General features: G+C 35.4%; 1 protein-coding gene across 2 annotated transcripts in view; it reads right to left on the bottom strand.

Moving 5' to 3' along the window:
- Positions 1-14,879, bottom strand: part of MIPOL1 (mirror-image polydactyly 1) — a 167,274-nt gene that overhangs the window by 105,663 nt on the left and 46,732 nt on the right. For both annotated transcript variants that reach the window (XM_086613306.1, XM_086613305.1), the window contains exons 8-9: positions 13,965-13,998; positions 13,535-13,705 (exon numbers count right to left, since the gene is read on the bottom strand). In XM_086613306.1, coding sequence (XP_086469432.1) covers positions 13,535-13,705; positions 13,965-13,998 — 205 coding nt within the window. The remainder of the gene's footprint in view (positions 1-13,534; positions 13,706-13,964; positions 13,999-14,879) is intronic.

The following is a 14,879-nucleotide window of genomic DNA, read 5'->3' as shown; positions in this document are numbered from 1 at the left end:
AAGCCAGTTGCCTAGGACCATGTCTAGATGGTTTTTGAATATCTGTAATGAGGAAGACCATAAAAGGACTATAAAAGAGTATGTATTTCTAGTAAAAGGAAGGAACACAAATTTCAGAAAGCCATTAACTTTATTTTTACTAAATAATTTTTTTTTAACAAAAAAAGTAAAATACTTATCACTTTTTAAGTGAATAATACTTATTTCTCTTCCTTTGTTGTTGAAAGGAGGAAACAGGTCTTTCCAGTTTCTATAGTCTCTCCTTCAAATGCAGCATATTTCGTTTCTTTTGCACAGCAGAATGTACACATACTCTAATTCTCAATTCTCATCTTGGCCTGTGTGAGGTCCATTCCACCGCACAGTGTCATTTTTGTCTACATTTTAGCTTCATCTTGCTCCCATAAATATTCTGTTTATTATGTGATTCTTCTCAATAACTCTTCTTTAATTAGACAAGTGTTTGGTGGTGTTATACCTCTTGATGAACATTGACTAATCACTTTTTCGAACACTTAAATGAAGTTAGTAAGTAGGACTTTCTCATTTTATGGGATGAGGAATTAGCACAGAAAGTTTAAGAAGCTTAACCAACTGACACGATCATGTCAGACCTGGGATTACTACACCCAAAACCTTTGCTTTACTGACTTGACCAAATGATATGGAGCTGTTGCTTCCCGTAGCCATGTGTTCTGCTGGCTCCTCAGAAGAGTAGCCAGTTCCATTACAACCAGATGGCCCACGGCCAACATACAGCTTGTCAAACATCTGACACGACACACCATGACAGATAGCTGATAACTGCTTTTGTTTAAAGTCTTTCCCCCACCCCCAGTTAATAATCTGCAGTGTTGGTACTCAAAAAAATACATAAAGTGTAAAGGAGGCAGTGTTGGCTGATACACCTGAGTTTTCAGCCATGTAAACTACTGAAGTTGTAAGAAAAGGAGAAATTTTAGAAAGAAACATTCACAGCCTTATCATCCAACTAGATCTAGGAATTAGGAATCTGATTCTCAGATATATGTAAGGTGCTCAGCTGCTGACAGAGGTATGTTTCTAGAAAGTGTAAACTTGTTTAATTGAACATAACCACTATCAGTTGACAAGAAAATAAAATTTGGTAAACAATCTGTCATTATAATGAGCTGGTTTTCAAATTATCTTCAATGGATTTTCTTGAAATCCATATGCAAACAAGACTATTGCCTAAATATTAAGTTGGCATTTACTGCACAAAAGGACAGGAGTACTTCTGGTCCATTTTTAAATATCATCACATTATTTGAGAAAACAGTATCATGAAATACTGTATAGATGCCACAGTTTTTTAATCTCTTTATTCAGATATTGTAATCATGGGATTGCAGGTGTTCCTCATAGTACACACTATCTGTTTGTCCTGATAAATACTGTACTCTCAATTGAGCCATCAGTTGCCAAGCGGCAGTTCTTCAATTTTTTGTTGTGTAAAGTGTTCTCAGAAAACTTCTTTAATGTGTAATAAAAGCTACTTTAAACTGGAGATTTAACAAACTAAGCCAGCTAACTAGGTAGGTGAAAGCACAAAGCTCTACAGATATATCAGGGATAAGAAATACTTTTGAATAAATTACTTGAACCAGTAGTATTTGCCCTTTCTCCATGGAAGAAACATGCTTTTTTAGGAAACGTCTATATTAAAGATCACAACTATCTGAAAGCAATATTAATATCAGTGTTTTAACAGTCTGAGAATAAGCATGAAAATGGAGTAACTAACTATAAATCTTCAAACGTTATTGTGAAATTAGTTTCTTTCTCACCAATACAGAGATCTAGTCATCAGCAGATATAAAAAATCCATATTTCAGATATCTTTTCAAATTTGATCAAATGCACTGAAAAGTAGAATAAATATATTTTTTTTAAAAATCAAGAAATTAATTAGCTTTGCACAAGCTTAAAATGAATCATAAACAGAAGACAAAGACACTCCACAAAGAAATGTTTAAGGAAGTAAACAAAACCCTGCAAAACTAAAACAAAATCACTTATTTAGAAATTATGTAGTGCTCAGGTTCAGTAATACTGAGAAATGTCTGTATGATTTTGGTACACGAATAAGATTTTTCATATATTATGTAGTGGTTGAATCTGAAGATTTTACCTCTGTAGCAAAATTTAGTTTTAGCTTCACTGAAGTGTTTTACAGACATCGATGTCACTAGCTACCCAAATAGAGGCACACTTCTCAGGAGGATTGACCTTTGAATTAACAGCCACCAAAAAGCTTTCAGATGTTACTGAGAAGCATAAATGCTTAAACCTAAAATCAGCTGCCTTTGACACGTGCAGTTACCAACACTGCCCTCATCCAACTCAAAGTTTCCTGGCAATTCCATCCCTCAAGTGTAGAGGGTAGGACACTCTAAGTAGAAAAAAAAAAAAAAAATCAAGAAAAAACAAAGATAGAAGACTGTTATGACAACTTCTGAAAGCAAAGTGATGGGCCTGTCTGCCAAAACAAACAAAATGGCTAAACGTATGACTACTGCTGAGAAGTGTCTGGATACCAGAGGAGACAACATACACGACATAAAGAGAACATGTAACAAGACACACAGCTGCTGGCTAGCCCTACAGCTGAAAGCAGGCTGATGTGACTACTTAGCACAAGGGATTAACAACGATTTTGCTGTTTCTTCTGGGAGGCTGGCACTGGATGCTTCCATTTTCACTGTGAGATTTTCAAGACCAGTTTTGAATACTGAGATGCAGGTAGAGTCCTAACATTTCGATCGACAACAGGACCCTCAAGCCATGAGGCTGAAAAAATGCTTGAAGATTGAGAAAGAACACTTTGTGTCAAAACTACAGAAGATGAAGGTAAACTTACAGAGAGGGCTGTTGTTTACTCTTGACCTGAACGCAACCTAGCAGAGCTCTTTCAGGCAAAAAAGACTGAAATCTATTGTTTCCTAACAATAGGGATCTGGATGGGATCTGTAATACAATCTGTCTGAGGTATGAAATTCTTCATCATGATTACAACATGACTTGGAAGGAAATCTTACCTGTTGGTGACAAATCATCTCATGAGAGAACAAGGCGCAAAACTTTCAAAGCCATTTTACTGATACAGAGCTTTACTGTTTTTTGGGTTTTATCTGAATGTCGGTAATTCTTCTGCAGATAGCAGAGAAAGGTGTTACAGCTAACTAAGAAATAAGCAACTCAGCATAACTGAAAGATGACCAGTAACTGCAGCAGAATTTTGGTTAATAGATTTACATGTTTATAGCTGCTAAGTCATTAACTAGAGTTAATGTTAAAACTTCTCCCTCTCTCAAAAGATAGTTATCAATTCTATGTTATCAACAATATAAAGTATACATTCAGAAGCATTACTGCTGATTATCCTACCATACATTACCAATGAAATATCTTGTAGTTAGTCACTTGTATTCTGTATTTTTGATAACTCCAGAATTGCAAAAAGTTGTTATACTGTTATGATTTAATATTGTTCTTCATCCACAGTTAAATTGTTTTGGATATAGCTAAAATTATGATACGTTTTACACAATCGTAGTTTCTTAAAGGCCTTTGAGTATTTCTACATACTTGAATTGCGTCATTTAGAGAAGTATTTTCAATACAAAAAGTAAACTATAAATCAGAAAATGATATTCTGTGCTTTGTGTATACCCACAGAATACTCAACAATACTTTAAAAACACTACCAAAAAGAATGACACGAAAACATTAACATCAGAAAACATTAACAAGCTCCCTGACAACAGCATCTTACAATCATATGCAGACCACACGCAGTAGGAAAGTCTGTCCTTCATTTGCAATAGAGGGTAATGGAAGCTAAATTTTTCTTGTTCTCAAGCAACTCAGCTTGAAAAAATAATTAACAGTGAATAAACAGAACATGGAAAAGAAGGTAAATCCTAGATACTCACCATCTGAGGCACGAAACAGTAAAGCCATACAACAAACAAATGTAGGCATACTTGGTGAACGAGACATAGATAAGTTAATGCTACTGTGAAATCTTTCTTTCATAAAGAGAATATTGATAGATTTTCTGGTTCCACCTTTTTTTTTTTTTTTTTGCCAGGGCCACTACATACTTTAGACCAGAATACGTAAAATAACTTAATCATGCCTGAGGACTTCCAGAAATTGATTAACGGCTTCACAACCAAAAAGAAGGTCACAAAGTCCAGACAAGCAAGAGGGAAAATTGCTGTTGTGGTAATTGTTACCTGTTCATTCAAAAAAAAAAAAAAAAAGCCAGAAAGAAATTGCAGTAACTAGAGTTACTGCAAAGTCCTACGTTTCAGTCACAGTCATCTACCATTCTGTTGAAAATGAGTAATCAGCTTATCATCATGACAATAATTTTTCCTTACATCCTCTGTTACTGCCAGACCTAAACTTCCTTACTCATCACCTCTCTTTACAGCTTAACATGCATGTTGAATCATACGGGTGACTGTGGAGGGTATTGCAATGCTAGAAGATAGGTCAATATTTCACTTCAGAGACTCTGGGGAAAAAAATGAACAAAGTCGACAAAAAGCAGCTTTATTAATTCTTCTTAGCTCCATGTCCCACAATATTCTTAGTCAACTACTGATGTGCTAGTGGCATGATCAGCAATATAGTTTGGCTGCTACACTTTGCAGATATCTGCACTGCCCAATTAAATCCAGACTTTTTATTCTGTGTGTCATTTTATTTGTGATCTATGCTACTAGTTTGAAACCTATTTTTCTTTGAAGGAAGCAAGTTCATATATGTCTTGTGGACAGGTTCAAAATCTTCACCTGAGAAGTCTGCATATAAAGTAGTCTAAATTAAATTTTCCAAGTAAAAAGGCTGAATAGAAACTTACTGGAGTATTTTCTCCAAGAACACTGATAGCTTTTACTTCCCTTTAGCAAGAAATTTAGAAATTTCTTTTTTAGAAACCTTCTCTTGAAGTCACCTCTCTCATTTGTATCCTTAATTTCATGCAATACACTAGCAGAGCTTTAATGTAATTAAATATTTTCTTGGATTAAACGGATTTTTTACCTTCCTATACTTATAAATAACGAAGCTTTGAACTTTTATCTAAAGTTCTCAATGACTCAGAAATTTCCACTGAAGAAACACAATGTGCATGCTACTTTGCACTGGGGGTACCATTTGCAATTTATCTCACCTACCTCTACTTCTTATGCCTTGTTTTGCGCCATGGAGTGCTATTTGAGAGAATGAACTTGATTTCTCTTTTGATTAAAGCAAACTCAAAGATGCACTCCAGGAACACACCTCGTGCACTCTGACAAAAATGAGTAATCAGTTTGTAGGACTTGACTACAGCTAGTCCAAGGTAAAAACCAAAGAAATAAACCAACCAAAACAAAAACAAAACAACACACACCCACCCTGAAACAGGTTAATGTGGATGTTAGATGTTAATGTGGATGTCAGATGCTGAGAAATATTTCATACTCCAGATCCACTCCTATTTGTTCACAGTATTTCACAGTACTTGCTAATACAGACATCAAAAAGTCGTAACTGCAAAAGTCTTTCAACCAAAAAGTCGTAACTGCAGACATTCAAGAAGCGGTAAGTGGGTAAAAGCAAGGAGAGAAATAAACACACAGGTCAGATATATTAACCTTTAGAGACTCTACATTAAATATAAATATGAAACTCGAAAATCTTGTTTGTCACATATCAAAAGAATTTTAATGCAAACTCATCTAGGTATCCAAAATAAAAAGTATTTTCACAGAAAGATTTCTTAGAAAGTTGCCTAAGAAAACCAGCTTTTAATATGAAACACACTGATTTTTTTTTTTTAATTTTTAAGAAAATCAGAGACATTTTATCCAACAGGTATGCAAACTGAAATCTTATTCAACACTCAGTACCTAGCCTGAAACTATGAAGTGTTAAGCACCATGGAAAACTTACTTTAGATATCTCTACAATAGTTCTGGTACTTATAGTACCTATTGCACGCACAGAGATTCAGTCTCCTCTTCAGATGGAATACTATTTGAATTCTGCTTGTATCACATCGGAAATTTCCTCTATGGGTTGTTGCTACTGAAACGGGTGATCAATAAGCATACAAAATATTTTTTCTATCTTTCATCCTAGGGTTTTGACATTAAATATTTAAATTAATTCTAGAAATTGGTTTGGAAGTCTAAGCTGTGTGAACCTAGAGCTTAGCACCACGATAGATGAGTCAAATAGCAATTAATCAAACAAGCCTGCATGCAAATTTACTGTCATTTTCAAAGGGGTGAGGAGTTTTAGATACTGAAGAGAAGATGAATCTTAAACTGGAAATTCATTAAAGTTTACAATTAAAGACACAAAGCTTGATCATGCCCTCAAATACTATGTAGACATGCATTTTCTGAATTCTGCACAACACACTGTTTGCAGAGGAACAACAGGTGATTTAACAATGCAAACAATGATGTGTCTCGGGGCATCGTTCAGCCAAAACCTTATGGCAGTAAAAAGAAGAAATGTAGTATCAATTAAAAATTTGCTTCAGAAGTTCAAAAAGACAAACCATAATCCCTCTCTTCAAGGAAACATTGCATTAACATTTACATATTTACTCATACTTAGCATTCATGGACTAAATACAAAAGTTCGGTATAAGAGCTCCTTAGGGTAATTTCCTTCGGATCCTCCTCTCCCTCCCACTCATGACCTACCAGCTGACCTGCACTCCCAGCTGTGAGAAGCATTAACTCAAAAACTACGGGACCTCATGCAGCCAAAGCCTCGCTGAAGTCAAACTAACGAATAAGCTGCAAAATACGTACTTTCACCAGTGAAATTCTTACTCCAGTGAAATCAAAGGGAATTTCATGCCCTACTAACAGATACCTGCCTACACAGAAATCACAACCTCTGCTACATCAATGCAAGAGACCAACTGACACTACAGACACAGATGTGTAACATCCCTGAATCACAGAATCATAGAATCGTCTGGTTGGAAGAGACCATCAAGATCATCAAGTCCAACCATTCACCCTGCACTGTCAGGGTCCCTAAACCATGTTGCTCAACACCAAATCCACACGGTTTTTAAACAGCTCCAGGGATGGTGACTCCACCACCTTCTTGGGCAGCCTGTTCCAATACTTCACAACCCTCTCTGTAAAGAAATTTTTCCTGATATCTAACCTAAATTTCCCCTGAATCTTCTCCTGTCATCCTGTCTGAACATCTCACCTCTTTCCTCAGCTTTCTTAATGCATTGAGAACTGACAGTTACATACAGTGACCAAAGAAAACAGCACCATGACAAAAGATTACACAGGTGTTTTACTTCTGGGGAACATTCTACAGAAATCAGAAAACTCAACATAAGACATCAAGAGGATTCTGTTTGGCCAGTTTCCTCTCCATTGTAGTCTCGAGTGGACTAAAATTCCTACTTCAAAAGAAAAAATTACTTCATACATCTTGTGAATGTAGCCAAATATTTAACTGAGTATTCCTCTGGAAAATATTCATGCTCCAGGTAGCACAAATATATCCGAAGTAGAGAGTCACAGCACACCTAATGGTCTCAGAAAGTAAAGAATTAATATAATTTTTCAAGCTGTGTTTGTTTTTAGGAGAAGTAAGCAGCTAAGTAGGGAAGAACGTGCCCTTTTGTTAGACGCAAAAGATTTCTGATGCACTTCAGCATCATTTCCAATAGTTTTAATCCATGCCTAACAACTACAGCAGTCACTGGCTTTGTTTGGTGCTTTGAAAATTCTGTAACTGGTGAGATTCACTTGGTTTATTCTGAGAAGCAGAAAAGAAAACATGTATTTAACCATGTTCAATATAACATGGACTTCCTGAAACATGGATTTAGTCGAACTGATTACCTTTAGTCGAAGGATTATCTTTATTTAGGTACACAGGAAATGAAATGTGACATTATAAAGTACTGTACCAGTGCAACACAATCAAATGGAAAACTAATATTGCTAATTACAACCGTTGCTCATATAACTTGTTTTTTAGCGATCTTTCTTCAGGATCCCTTTTACTCAGCATTACCTCCAGAGAAGAGAGGTCTGTGAGGTTTACCTGAGGCTACTAATGTGAATAACAATAAAAGTAACAATCATTTCTTCAACTCCTGTTTCTTTTCTCCCTGCAGTTACAGTGCAACTTTTAAGATTAAATCTCAAATTATTATTTTTTAAAAAATCTATTCTATATTTTAGTCCATATCCTTTTTGCTTTCTCTCAGGATGTAGACTAAATTTGCACAGCAAAAGGGGCATCTGGCAGACAGCTCATTTCTCTCTGTTTTACCGTCCTGCTGGCAACTCATTTCCCCTCACCCATTCATCTGCTACCTCTCAGAGAAAACCACTACAAATGAGGGCAACAAGAACTTGCTGTTGCCTGCCCAAAGGAAACCAGCTATAAGCGTGAACCAGCATGGTCCTTAGATCCTCAAATTACAATAAACATCCCCTTTACCTTCACTTCCCTCCTCAAATAAGTCCGTGACCAAAATCATCAGTACCCCATAGCAACTACCTGCTTCACAAACAACTGTGAATACAGTGTCCTACCTTTTTTTTTCTCCCTGTTCCCAAATATCAGTGGCAAACGCAAAAAGGTAGTAGGGCTAGCATCCTGGCAGAGCAGCCAGTACGACACTGTCAAATGTGCTCCTGCCAACCAAGAACTTGATTGGTATCCTTAACCAGGAAGCATCAAAGGGTACCAAAACATGGAGTTTAAAACTGAACTGCTAAGTCAAATTACTAAAAATAACATCCCAAACCGTGGTTTAGGTTGCAAAGGGATCACCTCTATCCTAAGATAAGAGAGTAATGAGGTACTGTAACCTGTCACCTGAGTATTCCCCAATAAGGGCCCAAGATCTGTAAGCAATTTTTTTCATTTACATATGCTTTTGTTGTTTTTACACTTCATACAGCTCTTGGGTTTATCACTTCAATAAGACCTGTTCACTCATGTGTGCTGAGAATGTCTTAATGCTCTGTGAATCACAGATAACACACAGCTCTACACTTTATTTGGAGTAAAAAGAGGGAAATTGCTTGAACAGAATGTAAAAAAAATATTAGCAAGAAGCTGGCTTGTTTTAAGTACAGACATTTATCAGTTATTAGTCATTAGTCGAAACTGATAATGATGGGCAGTCAAGCATAGTGCTTCTCATCTTTGTTTTCAATGATGATGAAGTGCTGCCTGCTGCCAAACAGTGCCTCAAAATGGAGAAAGGTACTTAAATTTGCTTCAGATGAGCAACTGGGTGCATGCCAATTTTTCACATGAACAGTCATAAGCATGTTCCTGCACAGCAGGATGTGATCAAACTATTCAAAGCTGTAAAACCAGGTTTGCTTGCCAGTTATGTTATTGCTTCAAGATCAGTGTATTACAGATGATACTTTGCCAGCTATGAAACCATGGTGTTTCCTTAACAACAAATTCTACACCTTTAATATTTAAAACTCTGTATAGAACTGACTGTTCCTAATTAAAAAAAAAAAACAACAAACAACCCAAACATGTACAGAATATAAGTTAGGACTAAAAACATATCAAACACTCCTGAACTATAAGTCATCTCTTATTTAGCTTTAAAAAAAAAAAAATCACTTCCTTCAAGCTGTACCAATTAAAAGGTCCCCTTTCTTTTCTAAACCAGTAGAAAAGTAATTGTAATGACTTACTCAAGTCCTCACCTTCAGCTGCCAACCTTGTAATCATATTAACATTCCTGTCCATAAGGTGTGATGCGTTAATAGGTGGATGCTATTTTGAGACATTGCGCTGTATTGCCTCCTGCTGGAAACCACTTCTTTGAAGTATTTTATGAAGACCACACAATGTTACTATGCCATATGTAATCTTTACTAAATGACTGTCACTAATTGGATTACTCAAGCAAGACAGATTTTTGAAGAAAGGCAGAACTGTAGTACAACCAACTGGACAAATAAGTTTTTTTCCTTGAATGGGTTAAGACAAAACCAAACATTACAGACAAGAAACTGATGTTTTATTTCTCTTGATAGTCAGCATCTTTTTCCATTTTCCTTTCAGATGATCAGTGATAAAACAGACTCAAGCTCCCCAGTATAACACAATATCTGCTCACTAACAAACATATCTTGGCAAATACGACCAAACAGTTGAGTTTGTTTTTTTAAGGGGGTATTGGTGCAGGAGAAGATGGATGTCAATGTTTAGCCACGCTTTGGTTGTTTGTTTTTTATTCACTTGAAAATACATACTAAAAGTAGTATCAAATATTTGAGTTTATACCATTTTATTTGTTTTCACACATACAAAAAGTAGTTTGCATATTTGCTCAGCAATTTAGTGAATGATGTAAGATTATATACACATGCACAGCTCAATACAGTGAGAGAAGTGCCTCGATCTGCTTCCTAGTAAGAAGAAACATTCATGGTTGAAATCTCAAAAAAATATGTAGAGGTCCTTGGGTGTTACAGCTCAAAAAAACATTTTCGTGACCTTTCTAAGACACGGACAGTGCTCTTCATTTTTTGAAGAACAAACAAATTATTAAGTAAAATTCAAATAGAAGAATCACAGCTAGATAACCACTGTCAAGTGTGTTGCAATAGCAGTCCAGTTAAATACAATGTAATAGTATAACTACCAGGAAAAGTATTGCAAAACTATTTCAAAGGCTAGCTGAAAGTAATCTGTATTTACTTGGTCATAGGAAACACACATTTTATAGTATGCCCATTCTCTAGGAACGCAACCTATTCCTTACTTGAAATCAAAGCAATGTGTTTGAGCTGTGAAGGCTTTTGTGCTAATGAAAAATCAGAAATCCTACAAGTAAAACCCCAAAAGCTAGATACTACTTATATTCACTGTGCTCAATTGTCAAATGCCGGGCTATTGTGAAGAAAACCATAAAGAAGGATAACAGATGCAGCTTCCTTAAACACAGTCAGTCCAAACCCTTATTATCACATGGGCAGTTCTCTGTCATATGGAACCACTTGTGGTCACTCAAGTGACATTGCTGTCTCCAGCACCGCACAACAGCAAGCAGGAACAGGGCAACACGGTGTTCACACAATGTGTCATGAAGCATTTAGCTTCCATTGCCCAGTGACCTCTGACCTTTAAAAATGCCTTTTCCAGAGAGATAGACACAGCATGCTAATGGTTTACTCTATTTTTGCTTTGTCTCAGCCTGTTTTCATCAATCCCCTCCTCATATTTGATGTCACCTCCACCAAAAAGAGAAAGATTTTAACTTGCAGATGTTATGAATGCCTGAGGTGACCTCAGATCTAACTTGGAATAATTTGCATTTGTTATGCTAAGCATATACATCCCCTGAATTATATCTAGTCCCTTTGTGGTCTAATGTAGGAATCCCTCTCCTATTGTTCTTGCTGTTAGCACTGTAATAACTACTGCTATTGCAATGTTAACAAAAGACTACTAATAATTCAAGTACGGTATGAATTCCCAAGGAATCATCAAGTGAGAAACACAGGCTGAAATGGTAGCTTCAATTCCAAGGACTGATTTTCTAGATTCAAGAGTTACAGCTGTAAAAGTATCACATATATGAAAACACAACACATGATCAGTAGAGTTCTATTAATAATAATTAATTTAAACCAACGGTATTTTAAATTGCAAATGGTATCACAGTAGTACTGCTTAATATCAAATATTTAAATTTTTATCCGTTGGAAGATTTTATCAATCTATTAATTATTTAGTAATTATTAATTAATAGTAATATTAATGATTAACGATATAAATTAATTAATATTTTATTTATTTTATTTTTTCAGCTTCACTATCTACTTAACATTACCTGTGCTTTTTGCTGATAGGCCTAAACATGTCTTTGCTAGTTGTGGCACTTGAGCCACTACTATATAAAATACTTATCTTTATTAATTTCCAAGCTGATTGCTTTGAAAAGATTACTCTTTAAACAGGCAGCTTAAAAATCAATTAAATTAAAATGTATATCAAAATCCCTGCAACGACATCCTTCTGACATTCTACAAGTTTTAAGGTCCAAGTATGCCTGAAAGTCCAATTTGCCAAAGAAGCAAAAACTGACAAAACAAAATTAAAAATATCAAAAGATCCTTCTCTTTTATTATAAGCTTCTCTTTTATTATAAGCTGCTCACTTTCCAAATGCCCTGTGCAAAGAAGAAAGAACATAAACTTTTGGCAGAACTTTTGGATGTTTCCTACTAGCTATGCTGCTCATCATTATTATAAAAGCAAAAGAAAGTAGACTGAACTAAAGTTCCACCATTAGTATCTTCCAACATTAACATCCTTTGCAGTGCATACTGGATAGACACACAAAATATTTAAGCACCAGGCAGACAGAGCTTTCAAGATTAAAGTAGGAGAGAATGCAAAACCAATGACTGCAAAAAAGTGAAAATTACTGGGTGTGTAGAAAGGATTGTTTTCCTAGGAGACTTCTCAATACAACATAAATTCAATCACCATTATCATTATCACTCAAGATCACAAACTTGACTTCAAATTTAATATAAGTTAGTTAGATGTGGGCTAACTTTGGTAACTCACATTAAAAATCTAAATTTTCAATATTGGAAGAGTCAGATGAAATTTTTTGCCTGGGATGAATACATAAGGAGTTTCATCCAGTCTAAAATCTTGTGTTTTCCCAGGAGATATATCCCCTACTTGGACTGCTTCTCCCTACAGCCTGTTCCTATTGAGCTAAATCTAGGTTAAAATCCAGGAGAGAGAACTGCGGGGAAACAAAAAGCACCACACAACAGGAAAACTCTTCATCAGAAGGAAAAAGCAAGGAGACTATCTTCATGGTGAAGAGAATGAAGATAATATTGTTTTGTGAAATAGGAAATTGCAGGGAATGAGTGATCTGAGCAGAAAAAGGACCTCAGGTTCTTTCAAGTCATGTAACAGAAGCATAAGACTTTGAGAGTCAAGGACCACATGCTGATTTTTATCTCCTGAATGTAAAGCAACGAAGGGAGGAATTGCTTGCATTGTTGCTTGTGGTACCATTATCTTCCTTTAATGTATATTTCTGCCACTTATAACCCTTTACAAATCCTTTAGTCTCAGCTAACTGTCATCCAAAGCACTATACTAATACAGCATACTGCAAAACTAAGCTCTTAGTAGCTTTTTAGATTGGTCAATACACTGAAAACTATTTTGTTTTATAAACAGGAGACAGGTAGTGATCAGGTGCAAAAAAATACCAAAATAACTTTTCTCATGGAACACATTGATGCCATTTCAATGAGCACTACTACCATGAAGAAACAGTTGATCATTAATCAGCCATTTACCACAAGGGCACTCTCTGAGATTTTCAACAGAGAAAAGTAAATGAAATAATTTTCTTCCCCTAAGTAAAAATAAAAATAAAAAAAAGAATAAAGAAGAAAAGAAATTTGGTTTTGAGTGATTATATACTTGTAGAGACTTACTTGAGACAAAGCAGCATCCCGTTGTTCTATTACCGCATTCATTTCCTCAGCTATTATTTTCTTTTTACGTTCTTTGGTCCTGTGTATTCGATTCAGAATTATAGCTCCGTTCTTCAGTATATCTGTCCCTGTGTCTGCATTGTTTATTCTGTTCAGTAATTCCTGTAATGTCTACCAACAGCATTATATGTTAGTCAGACATGAAGTTTTAATATATTTTATTTAATATAGGGTTTTAATTAATAGGCACATGTGAATTGTAAATTGACTGAGTGAAGTTATTGAATTTTCATATTGCAGCAAAGATGTACATTATTAGTGTGTCAATTCTTCTTTTTCCCACATCTTAGTTCTTGAAACCCACTCAATTGAACTTAAGCCTCTAAGATATAAGACTGACATCAAGAAATCTCCTCAGAGAATGGCTTACCATGTCATTTTCTTCAGGGTTAATATTTTCTAGCCTAGAAAAAAGGGACACAGAAAGCCTGATCAGTAGCATTTCCTTAGTGCAGCAAAATGAGTTCGCTTTTTAAATCTTTAGAACCTCAAGTAATTTCATTCTACTAGTCTTTAGAGTCAACCATGACACTGAACATATTAAAGTGCCACCTGCTCGACTCCATCTTTCAATAATGCTCCATATCTTCAGCACTGACTTCAGACTGTTAAGTTATTAATGTTTACTGCTATATATGACTACAAGGATCAATTGTTCATATGTGCTTAGATGAAGAAAGTTCCCCAGTGATAGAAATGACTGATGCTCTTATTTTATTTATTTCTGTGCTTACAACTTATACCTGACGCTGTATTTTTGTTGTTTTTACTGCATCCCAAATGAAACAGGACAGGACTTTTGTGAAGATTTTTTTTTTTCATTTTAAAGTAATTCTTTTTCCACCTCTCTTCTAAAATGAGGAAAAAAAAAACTAGTCGAAGTTTCCTTATAAATATTTTGATTTTATATCTTGCATAAAATAGCAAGCTAAGCCAATTCTCAGCGAGGCCCTTATTTAATTCTAGAACAATGCCCCCTGCACCTTCCTCCCTTTCTATTTCAACAGAACATATATTGACCTGTCAAATACAAAGATGATACGAGGAATTTAGTCATACAGCTGTGCAAAAGCAGTAAGTGATAGCACAAAAATCTAATAAATGGAATAGTATGCATTTTATTTTACCTAAGGTTAGTTATATGGACAGCATATTATTTAAAACACTTATGTGTATTTTAAAACAGAAGAGATGACTTTTCTGGAAAAAGGAGCATGTTAAAGTTACCTTACCACTCCACTGCTACTTACTTAACGGTGATTTCTACTAAAAGTAGGTCTGCCAC

Source organism: Tauraco erythrolophus, chromosome 6 (genome assembly GCF_009769465.1).
Source record: "Tauraco erythrolophus isolate bTauEry1 chromosome 6, bTauEry1.pri, whole genome shotgun sequence".
Classification (NCBI taxonomy): Eukaryota; Metazoa; Chordata; class Aves; order Musophagiformes; family Musophagidae; genus Tauraco; species Tauraco erythrolophus.
This window is presented reverse-complemented; position numbering and strand designations above follow the sequence as displayed.